The sequence below is a fragment of the Amphiura filiformis genome, chromosome 17 (genome assembly GCF_039555335.1).
Source record: "Amphiura filiformis chromosome 17, Afil_fr2py, whole genome shotgun sequence".
Classification (NCBI taxonomy): domain Eukaryota; kingdom Metazoa; phylum Echinodermata; class Ophiuroidea; order Amphilepidida; family Amphiuridae; genus Amphiura; species Amphiura filiformis.
Genome location: NC_092644.1, coordinates 58,014,759 through 58,039,127, shown reverse-complemented (window position 1 = coordinate 58,039,127; position 24,369 = coordinate 58,014,759). Strand labels below are relative to the sequence as shown.

Below are 24,369 nucleotides of genomic sequence, written 5' to 3'. Positions count from 1 at the left end.
GTGTTCTATATGAGGCATTTTCCTGGACAGTATGTGACTTTTATCATTATTGTGGTGTTTTATTTGTTGTAGTGCACAAGAAAAAGAGAGAAGCAGAGCGGCAGTGAAAGCCTTGAGAGAAGGGACACTGAACAAAGAGAAGAAATACACTGGTCAAAGTAAGTGTTCAACCAAGTAGGCCCCTCCTCTTGGTATGTGAAATGGAGGTGCCCCACAGTAAATTTTCTAATTGTTTAGAGTGATCTGCTGTGTGTCGAGCAGAGAAGTGACAAACAATCGCACAGATTGGCTGATCAACAATCATAACAACAAGATGGTTGAGCCATTGGTCATCGAGCACATAGAAGGGGTGAAGACTTTGCCTCTTCAATGCACTTGATGATCATAATCTCTGAACAATTATAGTTGTCGGCAAGGTTCCTCAGTGGTCTGCCGATTTGGTGCTGTTTACAGCTTGTGCATCTATTGTCTCATATAACATGGGCAACATCATTATTTAAGTAAGACAAGGAGAAGCTGAGTTGTTTTACGCCAAAGTTTTTATGATTAAAACTATTATGTTCAGGGTTAGGATTTGGGCTTAGGTTATAGGTTAAGTTTAGGGTAACATTTTGGGTTAGAGTAAGTGTTAGGGTTTATAACTAAGTTATTGGGTTTTTGGACTAATGACCCTTCAGACAATTGATCTGTAACCTGCACCTTTGTGCATAATTTATTTACAACCAAATTACAGAAACCTAATGTGTGACTAAAGTTTGAATATGTCATTTCTCTTGTGCAATGAATGATAGATATCATTGCTTTAAATCCTTAAAGATGGAATACTATGTATTTCCATTGTCTCATTATTGAGCAATAATTATTGACCGTGTTGGTGGTTTCATTTTAGTTGCATATGAGGAAACCAAACAAGTTATTGAATATACTCCAAGGAGACAAGAGTCATCAGAGTCATCATCTGAAGAAGAAATTGAAGTAAGTATAGGGCTGAAAAGCAGGCCTTATATTAATTAAGTATGCCTGGACCAGGAGCCAAGAGCTCATTGTCCCAAAGATGGCTCTTGGTCCTATAGTTTGTAGTGTAAAATATTGGATACACCAGGAGCCAAAACTGGGCAACCATGGGGTAAAAAAAGCCTGGGTGCCTGGTTAATATAAGCCTTGCTGACAAGTAAATGCTGCCAAAACAAGGCAATGTTGGCATCAGTGGAAACACTAGGAAATACTTGCATGTTGACCACAGATGAAAATAGCATAAAAACTACTGATGAAGGATGCCAAAATCAACATGAAATTTGTATTTTTATGTGCAAAAATTCATGAACATATATTTGATCCTCTCATTCATGAAAAGTTTTCAACACTACAAAATAGCATTATTTTTAGCAGAGAGTTTTCGTATATATGCTGAATGACCATAACTTTACTCTGAAGGTAATGTAATACATAAGCTTATAGGGTACTACACTCCTGGCCAATTTTGTGCCTATTTTTGCATTTTTCTCAAAAATTATAGCGCATTGGTGGTAAGTAAGATATGTATATTATAGGGGCAAGGACTACAACTACTACACTAAAAATTCAGCAACTCAAGGCAAGTAGTTATTGATTTATTGATCAAATTTTGGTTTTCCCTCATTTTTGACTGTAACTCCACAACTGTTGTCTGTGCTGAAATAAAATTTCCAGTGTAGTAGTTGTAGTCCTTGCCCCTATAATATACACATCTTACTTGTCACCAATGCGTTATAATTTTTGAGAAAAAATGCAAAAATAGGCACAAAATTGGGCAGGGGTATAGTACCCCCTTAATGAAATTAATTGATTGGGTGCTTAATCATATCTTGTTTTGCAAGTTGAAAAGTCACTGGGTGGGCACTTAAAGAGGCATGGGTGGTTAATGACAACAATGTGGTAAACATGTTATTGATATTTGGGTTGATGGTTTGGGTATATATGACTTAATTTGGTTGATATGATTGCCTGTAGATTCCAATGAGTGAACAAGAGAAACAGATGCAAGAAATTCATGAGAGATTGCTAGCCAAAGGAGTCAATGTATCTGCAAAGACACTAGCCAGGTAAGATGGTCATCCCACAGCTAATTCCAGCAATTCTGATCTTGACATGCACATCAAAGCAATGGCTAATGTCATTAATTCCAAGCAAACCAATCGCATTAGGTTGCTCTGCCATGATGCCAATATCTTGAACTTACACTTTTTTACTTAAAAAGAGCAATTAGTTTGCAAAATAGACCAGACTGGCCAAGAATTGAACCTGGTACTTCGGCGAGGGATGAGCTGGCAGGGTTGTGATTTAAAGCTTTACAGAATAACTCAATGTTTTATTTATATTATAGAAACACTGAATCTGTAAAAGTGTCTGTGATTGGTTTACGTAAATATGGAATGTAAAAATTTCTGTGATTGGCCAACACAAATAGACACTTGCTATGGTGTAAATTACACTTGACTTTTATTATTGTAAAGAGTACATTTGACCATTTGAGATCTTAGATTTGAAGCTTTTTACAATAGGGCATTATCAGTACAACAGGTTTTGTTTCTTTTTAATATTGGTGGGAACAAAAGAGGAAATTAATTATAATTACATCTATAGTTTGATCAGCTCGTAATTGGCAAACCATATAACATCGCGGATTGATATCAATATATTTTATTTTATTTGGAAAATTGTGTTGTGACATCTTGCCAGATGTATTACAAATTATTAATTGAAGTCCTATCCCAGTGGGCACAGGTTAGGATTTCGACGTTGTATCAACGTTGATACAACGTCGAAATCGAACCTAACCTGATTTCAACCCGATTTCAACCTAGAGATTGGTTGAAATCAGGTTGAAATTTCAACGTCGTTTCAACGTTGAAATTTCAACCTGATTTCAACCATGTTTGAACCAACTTTCAATGCAAAATTAGGAGGTTGAAATCAGGTTGAAACTTCAACGCTGATACAACGTTGAAATTGCAACCTGATTTCAACCAATGTTTCAATGCACAACTTAATGACCTTACATAAAATATTATTAGGACGAAATATGCCTATGCCAAGTATATTAACATGTTTAAAGGTCGAGAGCATTGAGATTTTACCAAATTTCATTTTATATATCCAGGCCGCATGATCTAACGATTTAAACCGGACTTCCGTTTTCCTTCTTCAAGTGGCGCTTGGCGTGCACTACCTCCAATGACTTACCCGAAAACACCGGGTGGTACGGGGTATGCTATGCTACTCTGACCTCGTCGCCGCTCAATTGGCGGGCTGATGTTGATAATTATGGGAATTCCTACAACATGGTGAACACTTGTGGGGGGGGGGGGGGTGAGGCAAAAGGGTGGGGTGGGGCTTTAGTTTTGACCCTCTTATGGGTAGGCCTACGGCAGGGGCCTTGAAAAAATGACTAAAATTTTCCCAGGAAAATTGAGTTTAGGCCTATATGATTTTCTATGGGATTGACTCATAATTTTCTTGTCAAAAAGGGCGGCCTTGAATTTTGTGAGAACTGAAAGGGGGGGGGGGCGAAAAACTTTCGCGATGATTTGTTTGTGCATCACCCCCCCCCACAAGTGTTTGTGAGTGGTCCCTAATAGGCCTATTGGAACTTCGCATATCTTCTATTTTACTAACCCGATTATGTGATGTCGCCTGGGTATTGCCCGGATATCGCCGTGGTGTGCGCCGCGGCGTAGCCGGGCGTCAGTAGGTGCAGATCGAGGTCGGTGGGCATGCCCTCTCTAAATATTGTGATATTGTGGGTGGGTGCAGTGCATTACGCGTGCACAAGTGTTAAATCGCCGGTACACACATGCGTTCGCAAATGTTTGCGAGCACGCACTCATGTTTACAAGTGTTCATGGGTACGATTGCGTACATTGCCGGTACACACATTCACAAGTATATGCGAATACGCACGCTGCGCAGGCTCAAGTCTTTATGGGTACGCATGTACATGTTCAAGTCTTTATGGGTACGCACATGTGTTTGCAAGTTATTGCGGGTGCGCACGCTGCGCGTTTCGCAAGTGTTTGCAAGTACACATGTGCATACACAAGTGTTTGCAAGTACAAACGCACGTTCGCAAGTGTTTATGTGCACGCATGCTTGCGGGCAAGATATTGCAGGTAGGCACGCGAGTTTGCAAGTGTTTATGAGTACTAGCGTGCGTGCGCAGGTTATTGCGGTACGCATGCCCGTTCCCAAGTGTTTGCGATGCACGCACGCACGTTCGCAAGTTTTTACGTGTATGCACTCGTTCTCAACATGTCAAGTGTTTATGCGCACGCATGCACGTTCGCAAGTGTTTGCAAATACGCAACGCGGGTGCGCAAGTGTTTATGGGTACGCACTTGTGTTCGAAAGTTATTGCTAGAACGCACTCGCGTGCGTGCACAAGACATTGCGTTACGCAGTCGAGTTTTCAAGTGTTTTCGAGTACGCATGCGCATTCGCAAGTGTTTATGGGCACGCCGAAAGTTATTACGGGTACGCATGCGAGTTCGCAAGTGTTTATGGGTACGCGAAAGTTGTTACGGGTACGCATGCGAATTCGCAAGTGTTTGCAAGTATAGGCCTATGCTCTCGCGTTCACAAGTGTGTACAGGTAGGCCCTACGACGCGCATTTGCAAATTATTGTAGGAAATGCATACGCGTGCACAAGTGTTTGTGAGTAGGCCCTACGCACATGCGAAAGTGCAAAACTTATGCCACTGCCGCGAGCGGGATGGCGCATCAGCCAATGACAAATGCCTTGAATGTGTCCGTTTGTTTGAACTTGATTTAGGATCTGGATCTGGATCATCTTGTCTCAGGGCTAGTCGGCCTAGGCCTATATCAGAAACATGTTGAAAAACAATTTCAAATTTTTGGATATTCGCATTTTGACCTTTAAAAACAGGTTTTAATCCTAGATCCACCATAAATGTTTGGACATTCGAAAATTATATTTTTGGATTAAAATTGTAGTAGTGCGATATCGCCGCCCAACACTTTTCCAGAGTGGATATTGCCCAATGTACAGCAGCAAGCAAAAGGAGTTGCACGCGTCATTATGACGTACATAAACTTGAGGCCTAAATTTGCAAATAAAACAGGTTAGTAAACATTTAAATTTTCTTTAAAGGTCTACTTGACTTTTGGACACATTGCTGGATGTATATTTCAACTTGGTTTTCCATTTTGTATCATCAGGATATGTTAAATTAGTTAAGCTTACTGAGCAGTTTAAAATTACATGCCTGCTGCACATGACATGCATGCTGTATATACAATCATGAATGCACCATTCGAGAAACACGAAACAGTGCTTTGAAGTTGACATGCTTGTGACATGACTTGTACTTTGTAGAAGACCCAGTCATGCCAGTTTGGAATATTTGCTGGGGGCAATCAGGCCCGTAGTCTGGATTTATTTGGGAGGGGGGTGCTGATTTTGAAAAAGTGGACCTTTTTTTAAAAAAATTTAGACCTTTTTGGACTGGGCGGATTTGGACATTTTGGACCAAGAAAGCATGCGCTCATAAATGGGACTTCAGGGGTTAAAAGGGGAGAATTTTGTGGTTAAAAAGGGGGACTTTTGGGGTTAAAAAAGAAGACTTTTTGGGCCTTTGGCATTTGAGGGGGGTGGCAAATGTTTATTTTATAATTTACAAACTTAGGCCCTAGGCCTAGCCCTAGACTAGTCATATCGTGCAGCAAGGTCTAGCTTGGATTGTACTGCTGGGAGCATAGGTGAACCCCTAGACTACAGGTCTAGTCATGCTCATGTGCTAGGTCATTGTACTAGTGTTTTTGGTCAGTTCTTTTTCTTTCTTTCTTGCACCCCGGTTCGAAACTAAAGACGTTTGGAATTTTTCTTGATTAGTCTGTCTTGCCATTCAATGTATAAAGCCTAAATCAGCTCAGCGAACTCAGTTTTTGTTTTTGCTTTTTGCTGAACCATGAAATGGTATCAGCCTATATTTTGCCCTATAACAGTGTATGTTACTAGGTTACTAACTAACCTTTTGGTCTGAAATGGACATAACTTTAAATGCCACGAAGGTATGAATCAAATCATGAACCCCCAGTGATGTCAAATGAAAGAGGAAGGAGTAAAGAATATAATAAAATATTTCCTAACATCAGAGGACATAAAGGAGTCACAGGGGTCAAAAAAGGTCATTTGAACCGAAAATGCTCCAATGGAGCTGAAATTTAAATGCAATGATCATTCTGACATTCTAAACATGTTTAAAATAATTTAATATTCATTTAAGGTCATAAAGGGGGTCAAAGGTCATGTTTTCAAAAATGCTCCAATTGAGCTGATATTTAAATGCAATGATCCTTATGACATTCTAAACATGTTTAAAATATTTTAAAATTCATTTAAGGTCATTAAGGGGTCATAAAGGGTTGATATATATGTACCACAATATACTGCCAAAGCTCCATTGTTCAGCTATGGTACGGTAATCGCTCTAGTTATGTAAAGAAACTAGAGCAAAAATACTTTACAATTTCCCTCTTTTTTTTCCGAATAATGGCCCTAAGAATTGTTCAGCAGAATGACCCTAAACAGTCAGGAGTAACTATCTTACATTAAGCATATTAATCGTACTGCATGTCTATGTCAAATACGAATTTTCTGTACATGTGTAAATTATGGAAATGTATTTTCAAATGATAATCCCGAAATTGTTATTTTTGTCGTTACAGCTGACGTGTTGTTGTGCCACGTGACAATGGAATCAAAACAAGATTGGCCATGCAATAGACTATAGTCCATGACAATGTACAATGTATAAAGCATCAAAAAAATTGACTTTTAACTTAAGAAAGTTTAGATGCAGCCAAAGATTTTGGATGAACTGGCCAATTGAGAGAGCCATAATTTTAATACAAGAGCATGGTCAAATCAAAGATGGGAGTAAACTGACACGGCATGACATGGAACAACTCCGACACTGAATAAAGCTAGATACAGTCCAGAGGCGGGTCATTCACATCACAGATCGACCCTCCTTCAAATTCTGCCTTTGGGTCCATCGTAAAGCAGTTGCTGCCACGTACATCAGATCTAACTCAAGTTGTTAGTCATCATTCATTCCATATAGCCCGCAGATGGAATGTACTCACGCCTCACATTCCAGGAACTGTGAAACGGACCAACTTCAAAAAGTGTTTTGGTCAAAAATGTGATTTTTGGTCAAAAATGTGCAAACCCATCAGCTCTATGATATGTGTCTTAACATAGAAAGAAACAAGTTGAACAACTAAGCAAGCAAATACACATTCTGGTCTAGATTTTCTTCAAGTAATATTGGTATTGATGACATCAATGCGATATAAGCCTACTGGTAGGGTTGACGTTTTGATGCTTATCTCCTTCAGCTAAAACTGAGCACAAGGATCCTTTAAATACATTGAAGGGTGGATTGCAGGGGATCACCCGGTACTGTTGACTGTACTTCAAAAATACACTCATTAACTCTAGGTTCCAGAGTTCTCCTCGTCTGGTTACAAATGTAGCGTTGAGGAGTATCAAAGCAGAAGCAGAAGCAACGCAGAACAATTCCAAAGCTATTGATCACACTATCTGTATATCAGTCTAAGAAAGTTCTGTGAAGTTCTTCCATGAGAAAAATAGAAGTATTCAGTTATATAATCTATCAACAATTTCCAGTTTAGTTATATGTTAGTGTATCAAAAGTCAGGAATTAGAAACCATAATTATGTTAAAGATACCTTACATGGTATCAGAAGTTTTAAGTTAGTTGTAACGTGAAAAGAAGAAAAACTTGACATTTTTACTCAGGATTTTTACGTTAAGTATATTAACATCTTAATACTAATTTATATACTGGCGTGTCCGTCCGTCAAATCCGTCCCTCTGTCCGCTCGCTTTGGCGTTAGCGTCCAGCGCGGTTCAGCGTTCACGCGATGCACTATCAGCGTGCTTTCATGATGCGCTATCCCATGTCTATATAGCGCTATCGCGGAGTATCAACGGGAGTGTCGCGAGTACAATCACGCGATCGGAAAAGCAGTGTGACTAACAGGTGCATCTCATCGGACCAATAATTATAGGCCTTATTTTCAACACATATTTCAATACCGAACACGTGCACACACCAAACACGTGCATCTCATCGGACCAATAATTATAGGCCTATTTCAGCAGAACATGACTATTTCCGGAAGGCATATGAACCGTTTTTGCGTTCACGTTTCTCGCGATTGATTTCATTACTTTAGTAACGGCCTACCCAGCAAACACAAAACATTTTCGACATCATTCGCAAAAGGTTGTCAGAAAACGTTTAAATGTCGGGTTATATAAAAGGAATATTAAGAGTATAAAACGGTTTCATAACCTTAAAAAAATTTGATAATCTACTGCTCAGCAAACAAAAATGTTTTACAGAAAGCGTGTAGGGCCTAAATGTCGGGTTATATAAAGGGTATAAAAACGTTTTGATAACATTCCAAAAACATTCTTGAAAACTCGATACAAAACATTCTAAACAGAATCTTATTTTGGGAAAAATTTTCCCCAAAATATTTGCAATAACGTTTTCAAACGTTTTTATGACCTTCATGTAACCCGACATTTAAATGTTATTAAAATGTGTTTTTTTTTCAACAAGAACATTTCTGTCTTTGCTGGGTTCAAATATTTTAACATAATGTTATTTAAGTATTGACAAAAATATTGTTGTAGTGTGATTTCATAACAAACGTGTTAAACGTTATCATGACGTTTATATAACCCGACATTTTAATGTTATTAAAACGTTTTCACTTAAACCAAAAGCCAAAATATAACTTATTTAAAACATTTTAAAACGTTTTTGTGTTTGCTGGGTATATCCACGTCCAGATACTAATTTCGGTTTCTCTAAATGTGGTAACAGGGCAGGGCTTGGAAGAGGCGAATGATGGGTTTCCAGATTATGGGTAGGCCTACCGAACTACCGAAGTAAGCATCACACCTATAAAAACAAACAGAGTTGATTAAGTTGTGTAAAGTTGGGTCTTGATCATTGAGAGATGCATTTCATAGTAGTTTAAAAGTCAGGGCAGGTATATGGGTAACGGGTTTGGGTAATTAGAAATAGGCCTATCACGAGAAGCGCCCGACCGAGAACACGAAATCTAGTTAAGTATAATGGGCACGTTGCATCCAGTACATTCTTAAAGGTTCCAAAGGGTCAAGTTCTAAAGTGTCCTCCTAGTACATAGGCCTATGGATAACCCTCACACTTTAACATAAAATACTTCTTGAAAATTAACGAGTTCTTTTGAGAACCATCACAAATCTAATGTGTTTAAGTTCTAAATGTCCAGCTCGTAACACTTTTTAAACAAATACACACTTTTTAAAGGAAGGCTCCGCCTATCACAACAATATGCCCTATGTAAGAAAAATAATTATCAAGCACGAATCACGTGGTTTTATCTAAAACAAACTCATGGCGACCATGTGATTCGGGCTTGATTATTGTCTTTCTAACATTTATAAGGCATGATATTATAATTGCCGGAGACTCATTAAAGTGCTTAGGAATAAAAGAAAATATTGTTTTCCACATTTTCACGAAACGATTGGTATTTCTGGCAACACCAACTCCTAAACATCACAAATCACAAATAAAAAGCTTACATATCTAATTTCTAAAAGTTTAAACTGACTTTCAGCACAAATATCCAAGTAACCTTGAATTGTCGATGTGTGACACACATCGTCATCAGAAGAAGTCCTATGATGTTGTTACTTATCTAAACATGTCGCTTTAATAGCTAAACGTTAGCATTTAGAGTGTTGAAGATAAGTGTTTAGGATGCGTTTTGATACAAATTGTATCAAAGTATGACACATGTAAAGTAACTTGAAAATCAAAAGGACGGAGCTGATTTTATTTTGGATTTGCGATGTGTATGATAATATGTTTTATAATATGAAATCATAACAACTTACACTGAATTTCAAAATCTATTGAAATCGCATATCTATGTTCTAAAGACAGAATTTTTTTTTGAATAAGGACCTTAAAATATCCCAATTTTGATCCTTTTTAACCCATATTTTAATTATTCAAAAATTGTTGAGAGAACTGTTTCTAGTTTTGAATCTTTAGAACATAAATATGCAGTTTTTTCGTGTGTGTTTTCCAGCTAAAAATAAAGGCGGCAGCCACTTTGAAATTGGCTATACCATCTTGAAAAAATAATGGATTACCTCATATCCAAAATAATTGTTCTACAGCTAGAGCACTATAATATTTCTGGTTGATTTTATACCAATAATAGGTGAAAGAGGTGTCCTGTATATGTACATGTGTTTGTTGTTGTTGTTTTCAGGCAGTTGTTAAGGCAGCGGCCATTTTAAAAATGGCGGCACATCTTGAAAAAATAAACCAGAATTGTTTAGTATTTATTGCTGTATTACTCGCATTATAAAGGTAAACAAAATGCTTTGTCAACTCTTTAATAACATTATGTTAAAATCGTGCATCTATTTTTCAAAAGTGTTTTAGAACGTTATTATAACGTTTTATAACTTTATATATACCGACAATAACTCGACTTATGGCCTAAAACGCGACGCTTTTGCACCTAAAATCTATGGAAAGCTATTTAGGATTTGAAGGGTAAAAATAGGTCAAATCATCAAATTGAGGCTATTACGATAAACTGATATGAAAAGGTGAGAAATTAGCAAAATCGGATACCAAGAAGATTCCAAAAGTTGCATGTTTACTCAGTGGTGGCCATCTTGAAACAAAAATGTGATTTTTGGTCAAAAATTAGATTTTGACAAAATGTTTTTAGGTAATAATGTGATTTTTGGTCATGAATGTGATTTTTGGTCCAAAATGTGTTTTTATTTCAAAATATGTTATTTTGGTCAGGGGTCAAAAATGTGATTTATGGTCAAAATGTGAATCTTGGTCAAAATTTAATTTTAGTCAAAATGTAATTTTTGGTCAAAAAAGTGATTTTTGGTCAAAATGTTATTTTTAGTCAAAATATGATTTTGGTCCAAAATGTGATTTTTGGTCAAAAGCGTGATTTTTGGTCAAAGCGTGATTTTTGGTCAAAATGTGATTTTGGTCAAAAATGTGATTTTTTGGTCAAAAATGTGATTTTTGGTCAAAAATGTGATTTTTTTTGGTCAAAATGTGATTTTTGGTCAAAAACATGACCGCCGTTCACGCCCTCCGACTCCATACCCGGTTGACTCCAGCATATGGATGCCGACTGCACCAGCCCTCTGCACCGACAACGAGGCGTGACCACTGCGCGCAGCTCACCACGACTCCACACCCGGTTGCATCCGCGTATGGATGCCGACTGTACCGTCCCTCTGCACCGACAACGACGGCGTGACCACTGCGCGCGGCTCACCACGACTCCACACCCGGTTGCATCCCGCGTATGTGTGCCGACTGCACCGGCCCTCTGCACCGACAACGACGGCGATACCAGTTACCCAGGGGCGATGCCAGGCCTAGCCTATAATCATGAATTCATGATAATATTCTCCCAGACGGACCACAGCGGCGAGGTTCTACACAGGTACGTATAAATTTATTACTATAGGCCTATAATAATTATAATTATTTAAATAAATATCAGGTTAAAATCGGATTGAATTCAGGTTGAAATTAGGTTGAAATTTCGACGTCAATACAACGTGGGATTCAGGTTGAAATTAGGTTGAAATTTCGACGTTGAATCAACGTTGAAATCGGGTTGAAATCAGGTTAGAGTCGATTTGCAAATACAACGTGATTTCAACGTCGATACGTCAACCTGATTTCAACGTGATTTCAACGTCGGGTGTGCCCACTGGGATATTTCGTCTCCTTTCTTTAACGCAAAATATAGTCCAGGCAGATCAACAATGGTAAAAGCCTAATCCCGCCGATTATGAGCTGATCAAAGTATAAGGCAGCCAACAAAATTTGGTCCTAGTTTACATAAAGTGCTCAGTTGTTTTTTTGTGTGTGTAAATCTTGTTCTAAAAGGGACAATTAAATGTTGGCCTTCCTGATTTGAAATTATGCACATGTATATTATACTTTACATATAAACATGTATTTGGAAATAATCTTTAGGAACACCAAAAATGTTACTTTGACATTGAAAATTGAATGTATAATTTAACAATATTTATTGTATTCTGAAAAATAGATTTCATGAATTATCAATGACAAAACATTGATAAGGCGACAAAAAACCTTGTTCTACAGGCTGACCTACACATATTTTCTGTTTTGGGATTAAAAAAACCATTTGGTGAATATTGTACATGTAAAATCAGACGTTTTTTTTGTTTGTTTTATTTTGGCCAAAAGTGGATTGAGTTTGATTGAAATTGTTAATTCTTGTATGCATATAAGATAAGTTGTTGCAAAAGATTTATTTTGACTGAAAAAAAACATGAGCAAAGCGAGGGGAAATATTGCAAAAATATGTTGAAAGTTCAAAAGTCTGTCTGTTTAAAAATTTAAGACAACCATTTTTTTAAAAGAAAATTGCACATTTTGTTTTTCAAACACAGGTACATGTATGTGATGCATTATTTTACAAATAAGACCTTGTCCTTTGAATTATAAAATTTATGCTTGAAACAATTGAAGGTGCGAGAATCTTACTTTGATCAGGAATAGTGTGTGTTGTACATTGTATATATGTTGGGAGTGTCAAGAAATGGTGTAGTAGTGCAGTTAATATCTGTTGGTACTGACTTATACAAGAAAAAGTTGTAACTTCGTAACTTTTAACTTCTTCTGAAGAACTTATGACCCATGCTTCAGTACATGAAGACTCGAAATAGAAGCACAAATTTGTTCAATAATATGAACCAAACTGCAGAAAGCACAACTAAAATAGAAAGACAGTCTATTTGCTTGTGACATAAATAACTGAAGCAAATACTGTTAAGTCAATTAGATCTTGACAAATTTGAAACTCAAATATCAACATGTGAGCAGTACTGTCTAGTAACCCTCCTACAGCTGAGGCAAATTTGGTAACACATCCTCCAAAGAAGAAGGGATAGGTTGTTGGAACCCCTCTGGATGTTCTGTGTTTCGTACAGACATTCAGTGAGGTGAATGCACCCTCACAAAATCCCATATACACAAACTATATTGGCCAAAATTTGGGTTTTTGGTTGAAAAAACATGCCATTTCTGTCAGATTGTATGCAAAATAGAATAAGAATCTACAATAGCCAATTGGAATATTTTGACAAATTCAAAAATAAAAATCTTGTGACTTAACAACTCTCCAACCCTTGGAAGTTTGATGTATAGTCTATCAAGGTTAAGGTGTTGGGTCAAACTTTGTGTCACTAAAATGAGCACAATGAAGGAGGATTCTACAAATATGCCAAATCATTTGCTGATTTATTTGTACAATTTAGTGTGTTGGATTGGAAACCAGAGAAGGTTGTATTCCCTATGAGGGTTAACTACAAAATCTTGCAGCCCACATTTTACCTCTTGTTCAAGCTCTTCGATGATCAATTCACTGTTAACTTCAAATGCTTTTAAGCAATTCACACTGAAACACCAGTAGCAAATTTGAACCTCAAATATCAATATATTTATTTGAATCTCAAATATTGTCAATCACCTTCACATTGGTACTCCCTTTATTCGTTTTCAAGAGGTTGTTTGGTTTTCACACCTGCCAGTAGCAAATTTGAACCTCAAATATCAATATATGATCTCAAATATCATCAAGTGTCCTCACTATAATACCACCATCTTTATATATATTTCACATGCTAACATGGGATATGATGAATGTAGTGGACAGTTACTTGAGAGGGAGGGGCACAAGAGGGGTGTACCCCCTCCCTTCATAGGATGAGGTCTAAGCAGATTTGCAGCCCACACATTACCTCTGCATGTTTACATCCGGGGCACTCAACTTAAATTTTGGTAGCTTTGGGAACTAAGAACTGATTTTCTGGCAAAATAGGGGCTTGAAGAACTGAAATTAGGGCCAAATGATAGGCTGTTGAGCTAAAAATTTCTAAATTATTTCCAAATTTGAGCTTAAAGAGCTATAATTGTCAGAGTTTGAGGCTCAAAGAACTGGAGCAGATCCAAACGTGGGGCTTAAGGAACTGCCGGAGAGCCTGAAAAAGGGACCCTTGACCGCCGCACATACCCGTACCACCTTAACATGTGAGTGCCCCCCCCCCCCGGGTTTACATGGATTTATGATCAATTCAGTGATAACTTCAAAATGCTTTTAAGCAATTACCATGTGCCAGTAGCAGAGTGGAACCTCAAATAACAATATATTTATTTGAATCTCTAGTATTGTCAATCATCTTCATATTAAATTGATATCATCTGTATTCATTTTTAGGGGTTTATTGCCACCTGCTAACAGGGGATATGATGAATGCAGTGGACAGTTACCTGAGAAGGCTTCAATGACGTAAGTCAACCATACAAGTAATGAAACATTATAAACTGCCGAGTTTAATCTGGTTTAACCTGCTGCACAAAACCATTGTGACTGTGTGCCAGGATTGGGCTAGCTATTCCAATTGAAATCACCACATTTCCTTTGGAAGATTTAAAAAAAAGCCTTCCATAGAGGGACTTTGTTTTTTCAAACAGAATTGGTTAAGGTTAATTAATTTGAAAAACATTATGGGTTTATAGTGTTACCCCTGTGTTCAACAACTGGATTGATTATTTCAAATGGAAGTTATCAAATTCTATTCTATTTCAAACACATGCTCCCTGTGTGGAAGACTTCAGCTAAACCTTCCACAAGGGGAATGTGGATCTCAAATGGAGATATAGCATGACCAGCACTCTATATTTAGATTTTGTAACATTTTGAAAATTATTATACACTAGAAATGTGACAAGCAAACAACACAACAGTGTTTGCAGAGCGTGTGTAAATATATTTTGATCATCCACTGCAGTAGAAGTCTATAGAATGCCACCAAGCAATTAGCTTTTTTCTATGTGTCAAGATTTGTGGCAAAATTTGACTCAATTCCATATATTTATTGTAGGAGTAGCTGTCAAGTGATTAATAGAACTTTTTAGAAATCTGTAGATTAGTTTTCAATATGGCCATGCATTTTGAACTTTCCACCTTGTGTGTCATGTGCCTAGTTTACTTGCCCTTTGGGTGAAGTCAACACTAATATATAATTATTGACTCTACCATATGAAAAGTATACATTTTCTGAAAGAAATTGCATGAATAATCCAAATATTCCATTTTAAGAAGTGTAGAGGGTAATGTTAAGTTGTCAAGGCTGCGGCAGCCTTTTCTTTATCTGTCTTTATTGCCAAATGTTTTACACTTCTACCCCTACATTTGATTTGAGCTCTCCATGAATTTTCCTTTCAGAAAATGTATACTTGCACAGGGTTGGAGCTAGACTATGCCATAGTCGATTTTTGATAAATAAAACATGTTATTAATCACGATGAAAGCATTCAGTTGAATTCGAAATTATACTGATATTTATTACATCAAAATAATAGTAAGTATAAAATGTTTATGAAAAAGTTTATATAATTATAATTAGTGACAGTAAAAGTAAAGTATACGTAGTCTTATATTATTGAATGCAACATCATAATGTCATTATATAAGCACTTCAATACTGAACAATTCTGATTTTAGAATCTACCAGTTTATTAATCGCATAAGTCCCAGTTAAAAATAGACTATGGACTTTCAATTTTAAATGGGACTTCGATCCCTAACACAAACACTGTCAATCATACTTGTTTATCAACCAATTTAACACGACGCACAAAGCCTGGAAATACAACCATGGTCCAAGCGCGCTCATGTTCCGCCGACACAAAGGCCGCATGGTTATGTACCATGTAGTTATTTATGGTAATGGCAGGTACCCAGAGTATTTACACCATAACGAGATCTGTGCGACCAATCACAAGCCAGATCCATTTAAAGATGCATTACATCATGGCCAATTTTAGTAGGCCAGGAATCCGACAATCTCATCCATAGAAGCTCATAGACAGCCGTGTTAAGCATGTAAACCACAATCCAAAGTCAGTAGTCCACTTGGGAAGCTAACAAACAGAGGGAGTACGGTGACTGAAAAGATGATCAGTTGTGAAAATCTATCAATTGTGCACAAATTAATTAAATCATAGTTTTAAGCTTAAATTAAATATCCAGAGTATGCACAATGGGCAAGTGGACTACGGGGTAGTCTAGGTTGGAGCATATTATAATACAGATAGGAGTTATACATACCAGCCACACTTCCGCCACACCATTTCTGTTATTTTCAATGATTCAGATACAATTAATAATATCTCAACCATTGGTAACAACATAAATTCGTGAATTTTACCCAGCAAATAAAAGCAGGTTTAAGGCTACATGCTCTTTTTGGTTGAAATTTTTGGCGGGAAATATTCCCGCCAAAACATTAAAGTAATCGTTTCCCACAACTAAATATCATAGTCAGGAAATTAATGATGCATCTGGTAGCTTAGATCATAACTTTCATTATACTTAGTTGCAATTATCCCAGATAATTCTTGATTTGTTTTTACAGCGTCTTGAATTGTCGATGTTTTTGATCAAAAAACATCACTCGGTGTATTTTGAAACTTGAGGCATTAACTCTTCTCAAATTAGCCCCAAATCATAATTTATAATGCACGTGTAGCAAACACCAATGGGAATAATTGGATGTTGTTTGCGGAGCCTAAATTTGGTTTGATTTTATTTCACAATAATTCTAAGGTGAGAATTTTGATCTGACATTTCCTTTTTGGATTTCCAATTTATATTCATTGATATGTAATATTTTGAATAAATAAAGAGTACGCTTGCCTTTCTGCAACACTTCCGGGTATCATTGAGCATCTGCTGAGAGCCAACAATTTGTCTGAAAATAGTCCCTTCCTATTATTTTTGAACAAAATATGGTTCAAAAGTGTGTACACTACACGTATATACCAGGGCCGCCGCAAGAATGGCAGGCGGGCGCCCCACTTTTGCAAAAAAAAAAAAAAAAAAAAAAAAAAAATTGATTTATTTTAATTTTATTTTTTGATTTTTTTTTTTGGTGAGGGTGCACTGCACGGTACCAGCCTCTCATCCTTGCCACCGAGAAGAAAATATTATGCAACCAAATATCAATGAGAAATAGTCATCAGATCATAGACTATTATAGTTTAGGGACACCTCACTAGACTCCATGTCTAGTCGATTTCTTCATTTTCAGGCTGGCCCGTGCCGCTCCTATCAATAATTATAATTGTTTTATTTTTTGTCCTAACCATTCATTAAAAAAAAACCGTACAGGCTTAACCCTGAACTATACAAATCCTTGACCCTCACCCAGAACCCCCCCCCCCAGGTAAATAATCATTGGAAGAAAAATTAATTTCCCCTAATATAAAAACTTTGGCTAACCTATTTTTAGTGTTATTATGCATGAATATGCAATTTGTGTTTTAATTAATTTCTTCAGCCTCATTTCATTGAAATTACCCGATTTATATTGCTAATAAAATAAAGGAGAAACCTTCCAAAGAATTTTGGAAATACAACAAAAATCTTTCATGCAAGAATAATTTTATTGTGTGTTTGCATTTTGTACTTGCATGCAAAAGCTTTATCTTGTGTGTTTGAAAACTAAACACAATACATTTTGTGTATGATGACCTACTTTCAAATTTCTTACATGCAAGAAAAAAGCTCTTGCAGGCAAGAAAAATATTTAAACATGAACGATTTTCACCACATCATTCCAACATTCTATAACGGTATGATTATGTTTATGCTAACAATAATCGCAATATCAGACAGTAATATTTTATTGTTTAGTGCATTTGAACTTTATTGTATTTGCGCATTAAAAAAGTGGGTTTAAGAAAAAAATCATTTCACATTTTCACTGATGTTAACAAACATACTTTCAAACAATCCTTTGTTTGTCCAAAATAAAAATTTCTAAATGTAAAAATCTGTTATTTAAAAGTATAGGCGCTATTTCATGTTGAAATGTATATGGATTCTCAATACGTTCAAACGTTAGGTTATATAAAGGGTATGAGAGTACAAAACGTTTTAATAGCATTCAAAAAAATTGAAAACATTAAACGGAAACATTCTTAGACTAAAATAATGATATCTGAAGTGTTGACAAAATATTGTGCAGTAGGCCTATGTTGGCAAAAACACAAATTTTACAATAACTTTCTATTTGTGACAACATTTAAAAATGTGGTTGGGTTCTTGTAGTGTTTTGTCCTACAAAACTTGGCTTCCAGTTAAAGAACGCATAAAGTTTAAACTTCTCACCATCATATTTCAGTGTGTGCATGGGTTAGCTCCAACTTATTTGCAGGATTATGTTCACCTTTATTCATCTGTTAACACCAGACATCATTTGCTTCGTTCTTCTCTTGATACAACCAAACTCCACATTCCATATACAAACCGCTGCCTAGGGGATCAGGCTTTCCATGTTGCTGGCCCACGGGTATGGAATACTCTTCCACAGCATATCCGTGAGGCCCCCACCCTAAACCGGTTCAAAGAACTCCTCAAATCACATTTATTTCCTGTTGCATAATATTGTTTTTGTTTATATTCCATGTTTTTTTTGTAGCGTAAGTCTTTTGTAGTTTAAGTATATTGTAATGCGCCTTGATATTTGATGATAAGGCGCAATATAAATTCGTATATGTATATGTATGTATGTATGTACTCTGAAAAGGTAAGTATTTTATCTTTCTTTTTACATTTATTTCAATATTTTGTTAATGTCACTAAAATAGACTAACAATAAAAATTCGTAATAAACACTGAATGAATATTTATTAATTAATTGGTGTATACTTACCCAGTTCAATGTAAGCATATTTAATAAGCCCTATTAAGGCTGTAGAGGCCTACTTTAGTACATAGGCCTATAAAATCCGTCAACATATTTTTAAAAATGCAAACCTGTTTAAATTTCAAATACAATACATGGTCTTATAAATATTATACATGTAGACCTACTTGTAATGGTTTCTGAAATGTAGGTACGCTGTGTCCAATATAAGTTTCCATATAAATGACATCATGTATGACAAGCTGTAGGCCTAATTATCAAGAAGAGAGGCATTTTCATCTCAACAGACATGTAATGCTTTCACGTCAGCCACGTAAAGATTGTCCAAAATTAGCATTTGAAGGGCAAGTTTGAAAGTTTTTATTTCTCAGTATTCAAATAAATTGATAAAAGCTTAAGGTAATTTTTTTTAGTTCATTAATTTTATTTTAATAATGTAATAAGTTCAAGAATAATAAGAAATGTTGTTGTCACTTTCGTAAATGTTAGACCTGAAGCAAGCATGGTCTATGAAACCCAAGTGGACATTTTTTTACGTCTTTGACCCTGATGGGTCAGACCATAAGATGAAGCTGTCAAATTTGACATTACCAAGATATTTTTTGAATGTCCTTCTAAGTTAAAGTTCCCCCTTGGAGAAAACTCAATTACGGAGAGCTGTACAAGACATTTACCACAAGTATAAAATATTACAAGGATTTTAACCTGTACTTTATTTTCTCAAATAGAAGTTTAAAGTGATCGCCAATGACATGAATGAGAATGTTGTTGCCACAATTGAAAGAAAACCACTTTCATCGTCGAAAGAAGAATATTTCTCTCAAAAATTGTGAAATGTTACTGTTTTTTTGTTTTGTTTTTGTTTTTTTTTTTATATAGGGGGGCCTATATAATTATGTGTCAACACTGCACTGAGCCCTTAATGATGCATAAGTCTATGGGCCAAGTTTGGTTTATTTGTTAACTTCATGTCTGTGTTTTATTTCTCTAGAAATGTGCGTAACATACCGGGTTTTACGCACATTGTGTACCTCAAAATGCGAGAGCTTCAGGGAGCTTCGGCCCCCAGACCCCCGCCATATGGCCGCCCCACTATTTCATACCTTGCTACGGCCCTGGTATATACTAGCACAGCGAGGTAACAAAGAGAGCTATTTACGGTGGGGTATCTATTATAAGCTGTGGATCATTGAGTATCAATTGCGCACGTACACGGATGTGTGTGGTCCTCCCCAGGTTTTGACATGAAGTACAAATGACGTCGTGAATGACCCAGCGTTTTCATTTTATTATTACAAAATTAATCGTCGTTTATCACGAGTCCTAAGAGTCGTACCAGTTCAATTCATCAAAATTAATTTGTTTTAAATGAAAAACAAACAGACAAGTAAAGTCATATGTCTTTCTATGACTGTATTCCTACCAAAATCTGATTTTCAATACACTAGAAACGTGTTGATATGTATATCTTTGCCGAATGTTAAACACAGTCACCGTGGCACAGTAGCCTATGCATCTTTAGCATTCATAGTGCCTTGGCAGTGGTTCGAACCCTGGTGAAAATTTTAGTATTTTTTATTCTTTTTACTAATGCGCTGTGCCGTTTTTCAAACACGCCCCTAAATGAAACCAAGCTTTAAATTGAGGCCGTGTTCACATTTGTAGCTTGTGTTGTTCTTATGTTATGAAAACTTAAAAGTGATGCAAAATAGTGTGATGTGACACCACCAGTTTTTTTGGTTGGCTAGGTCAAAACACATATTAAGTTATTAATTTCATCTTGTTTCTAAATGAACTCAACTTTTGCATTAAATGCATGAAATATTTTTGTTTTCTCAAATAATAATTTTTAAATGGAGTAAATTTTCTCCCCAAAACTAATTTTTGTTTAGCCTAATATTCTGTTATGATATACTATCAATTTCAGGCTTTTAAATCACCCAGAAGCATGGCTAGGAGATGTTTTTAAGAAGTATAAAATGGCAGAAAGAGCATTACGTAAGTACACATATATTTGTTTTCCTTAAATACAGAAGTAAATGGATTTAAGATTAACTTTTAATTAACCATTATTTGCGATGTAATTAACAACCAAGCCAAATGTGTCTAATGTCAAATTGGCATAAATGCAAAAATAGGGAGCAAAATGTAAAAACAATAGAATACGAAAGGAAATTGGCAATGTAAAAGCTGATATCTTTGCAGCTTAGTATGCTAGGGATATATGGATTTCAGCATTATTATGCTTAATTAAAGGCATCATACTAGCATTAAGAGCGTGCAATTTAAAAATCCCTAGTTATCAAACGCTGGTAGCTTTCTCACAATTGCTACCAGCATCCAGTCATGGCTAGCAACGTAGCAATAAAGTTGCCTTCAAGTGACTGCTTTTGACTTCTCGATTAGATATCGGCAATGGCTTTTCTGATAAGCGACAGGAGTTACGTCACACAAAAATTCTATGCTCCTAGCGATTGCCTAGTATGATATGCCTTGATGATGGTAGTAACTTGATTATCATATATTGTAACCTTTGTCTTGGTGGATCAAATCATGTTGCATAATTTTGCCCAAACTGCACCATTTATATTGTTATCATTTTATAGAGGCCCTGTATGTTTTTATCGATTGGCTCCAAACAAAGGATTTGAACTGGTGTTCTTCACTGTAATCATGGCGCAATGCAGTCTATTCAATCAAATGTTGTCATCAACCTATTTGATTGTGGTGGACTTGTTATGTGTGTGAGACGAACTGTTGCGGTAGATTGCAATCATGCTTTTGTTGAATGCATTTGAGTAGTCCGCCAAATTTATGGTATGATACGTCATATGCACAACCTCTATTTGTTCTGAGAACCCATTTTCCTCTTAAGGGGTCGGTCACCCACCTTTGCACAGTATTTTTTGTTGGGGCCCGAGAGCACAACAGAGATATCGACTTGCATTCTGATTTTTTTTTGAAATTCGCGATATAATACAAATTTTATGGCAAATTATTAAAAATTGATATTTTTGATATTTAACAGTCCTCAAAGTAAAATTTATAAATCTTATGATATTTAATCAAAGTGTAGGCCTATGTAGCTAGGAGGAAAAGCTGACGATCATTTGAAAAATTTGACCTTTCGTATTGAAGATGCACAGTTTTTTCCAAAAAGACCTAAATTTTTTTTAGGACTTTTCAGAATAACATTCTTCGTATTCAAAATGCAATTCGATATGTCTGATGTGCTGTCAGGTCCCACAAAAAAATGTGAAAACATCGCTATCCGAGCCCTTAACTGAAGTGATTTTTCTTCAAACATCATAACCTTTTCTGAATTAACATTCAGTCATTTAACTCATAACCTTTTTTAAACAAATATTTTTCAGATCATGCTAACATTAGAATGATGGAGCAGTCTGAAATGGATGCTAAACAAGCTCTTGAAAATGCCAAGAAAAAGAAAAGAAAAAAGGGAAAGAAAAGAAAAGTCAAGAAAAAGTCTAGTAAAAATTCAACAAATAGTACTGCTGCTACTTAGGAAAAGGTCATTGACTATACTAAGTAAAATGAGGAGAGAGGAACCGATGTCACTGATCCAGGTATCAAAGAATTGAAAAGGAGTTCAAGAGTTTGATGTAGCCTCTTGAGAAATACTATGGCAATTGACCATGTTGGATTTAACCAATGAGGATCAAAGTAGTGTAGCGGTCCAATGGTTCTGAAATCCTACAATGGAGTGATATGTAGTGTGTAAAAAAGAGAATGCACCATACAGGTTGTGCATATAGTGGGTAATATGATATCATTGTACTGTAGGGATGTTTAGAAAGAAATCAGATTGAAGAAAAACTACAATAGCTCATGAGGGCTCTGATTAATATAAGAGCTATGTATCTCTATACAGTCCTTGAAATAAGCCAAAAAGATTAAGGTGGCTTCATTATCTAACCCAAAATCTTCAAGGGCCATTTTGGCCCTTGAAATCCGTACACCTCTTATGAAAGACATGACTTTCAGCTCTCACACATGGGGTGTAGATTTCAAATGGAGTCACCCATTCAGCTAACCTCATTTGAAATTCATACTCCCTGTGTGGAAGATTAAGGTCATGTCTTCCATTGGGGTGTATGAATTTCTACTTGAATAACCCGATCTATTATGGGCCCTTCAATTTTCAAGGTGCTGAACTCAAATTGTAAAATTTTAATATTACACTGTTCCATATTCTGACAGTTTATAGGACTTCAGTGTTCAGACTCGTAAATCAGCAACATGTAGGTAGTGTATTGGTGGGCCCACAGTAATTTTCACAGACTTTTGGTCTGAGGGCCCATCCTCTTTCAAGCACTGTCTCTATGTGAGTGTTGGGTATTTCATTCCCAACCAAAGACTGTATTATATTGTGCAAAAAGACAATCTACATTAGATTTGCGGTTCAATATTGTCAAGTTCATAGACGTATGCATACAAATATGTACCGGTACTGCAGTATCTGTGTTTGTTCATGTTCTGAATATGTTCAAAATATGACCTTGTCGATGCTCGGGTATCAATGATGAATATCCACCCACACAGGCTTGGAAATTGCCAGTTAGAATGATAAATGGTTAAAACATTTTACTAATATGAAACCCTGCAGGATTTTGTGTCACTCATACCCACACAATTCCTTAAGCCATGATTAAAAAGCTAAGCCTATATAACAAATAAGACATAATTTGACTTGTATATTTTGTTGTTTCACAACTTTGATAAAAGTCGGAATTTGTATCTGACATCCCCTGTCATTCAAAGTCGCAGTTGTTTTGTTTACAAGTTGTGTGATGATTGAAATGTCTGAACGCTGCGGAAAACACTTTCCTTATACGTGCATGTTTATATTGTTTATCCATATAGCTTCTCATCTCTCCAGTGAATAAGCTAGAATTAATGTTTTGTTTTTTAAGAACAGATCTTCAAAACTCTTGGCATACAAAACAGCCAAGCAACACAATAATTGCATGTCTGATGGCAATCAAATTACAGTACAAATGCATTTACTTAATTCAGCTGTGTTATTAAATGACATGAGTTACTCTGCAGTGAATACAGAAATAATGTTTTGTGTTTTAATAACAGAACTTTAAAACCTCTGGGCATGCAACACAGCCAAATTTAGAAATTTATGTATGCTCGCAGACATCACAATAATTGGCCAATGATGATCAACTTAGAAAAGCATTTACTTGAGCTGTTGAATCAAATGACATGAGTTATTATGGTCAAATTCACCCTGCAGTAAATAAGCCAGAAATAATGATGTTGTATTGTAAAAACTGCAAACTATCCTAAATTTCGAAATTGTCTGGAAATACTGGGACAAAATTGACCAAAAGTTGTAATGTGCATCTTTCTGTGGCTTGGTTTAAGCCACAATTGGCCTTATTATGGCCCATTTTAGCAGTAAAAAGTATACAAAGGCACATAGATTTGTAGCTTTTCA

The 24,369-nt window shown here is 36.2% G+C and overlaps 1 protein-coding gene and 1 long non-coding RNA gene across 2 annotated transcripts in view; both read left to right on the top strand.

Annotated features, from left to right (window-relative positions):
* LOC140138048 (uncharacterized) overlaps positions 1-23,359 on the top strand; it is a 38,687-nt gene extending 15,328 nt beyond the window's left edge. Inside the window, exons 11-16 of the mRNA XM_072159888.1 lie at positions 73-158; positions 890-975; positions 1,990-2,081; positions 14,402-14,473; positions 20,827-20,897; positions 22,274-23,359. Coding sequence (XP_072015989.1) covers positions 73-158; positions 890-975; positions 1,990-2,081; positions 14,402-14,473; positions 20,827-20,897; positions 22,274-22,425 — 559 coding nt within the window. The 3' untranslated portion in view covers positions 22,426-23,359. The remainder of the gene's footprint in view (positions 1-72; positions 159-889; positions 976-1,989; positions 2,082-14,401; positions 14,474-20,826; positions 20,898-22,273) is intronic.
* On the top strand, positions 5,069-6,803 carry LOC140138482 (uncharacterized). Its single transcript, XR_011857013.1, has 2 exons — positions 5,069-5,118; positions 6,725-6,803. It is a non-coding gene; the product is annotated as an uncharacterized lncRNA (long non-coding RNA).
* Positions 23,360-24,369: the final 1,010 nt, after the last annotated feature.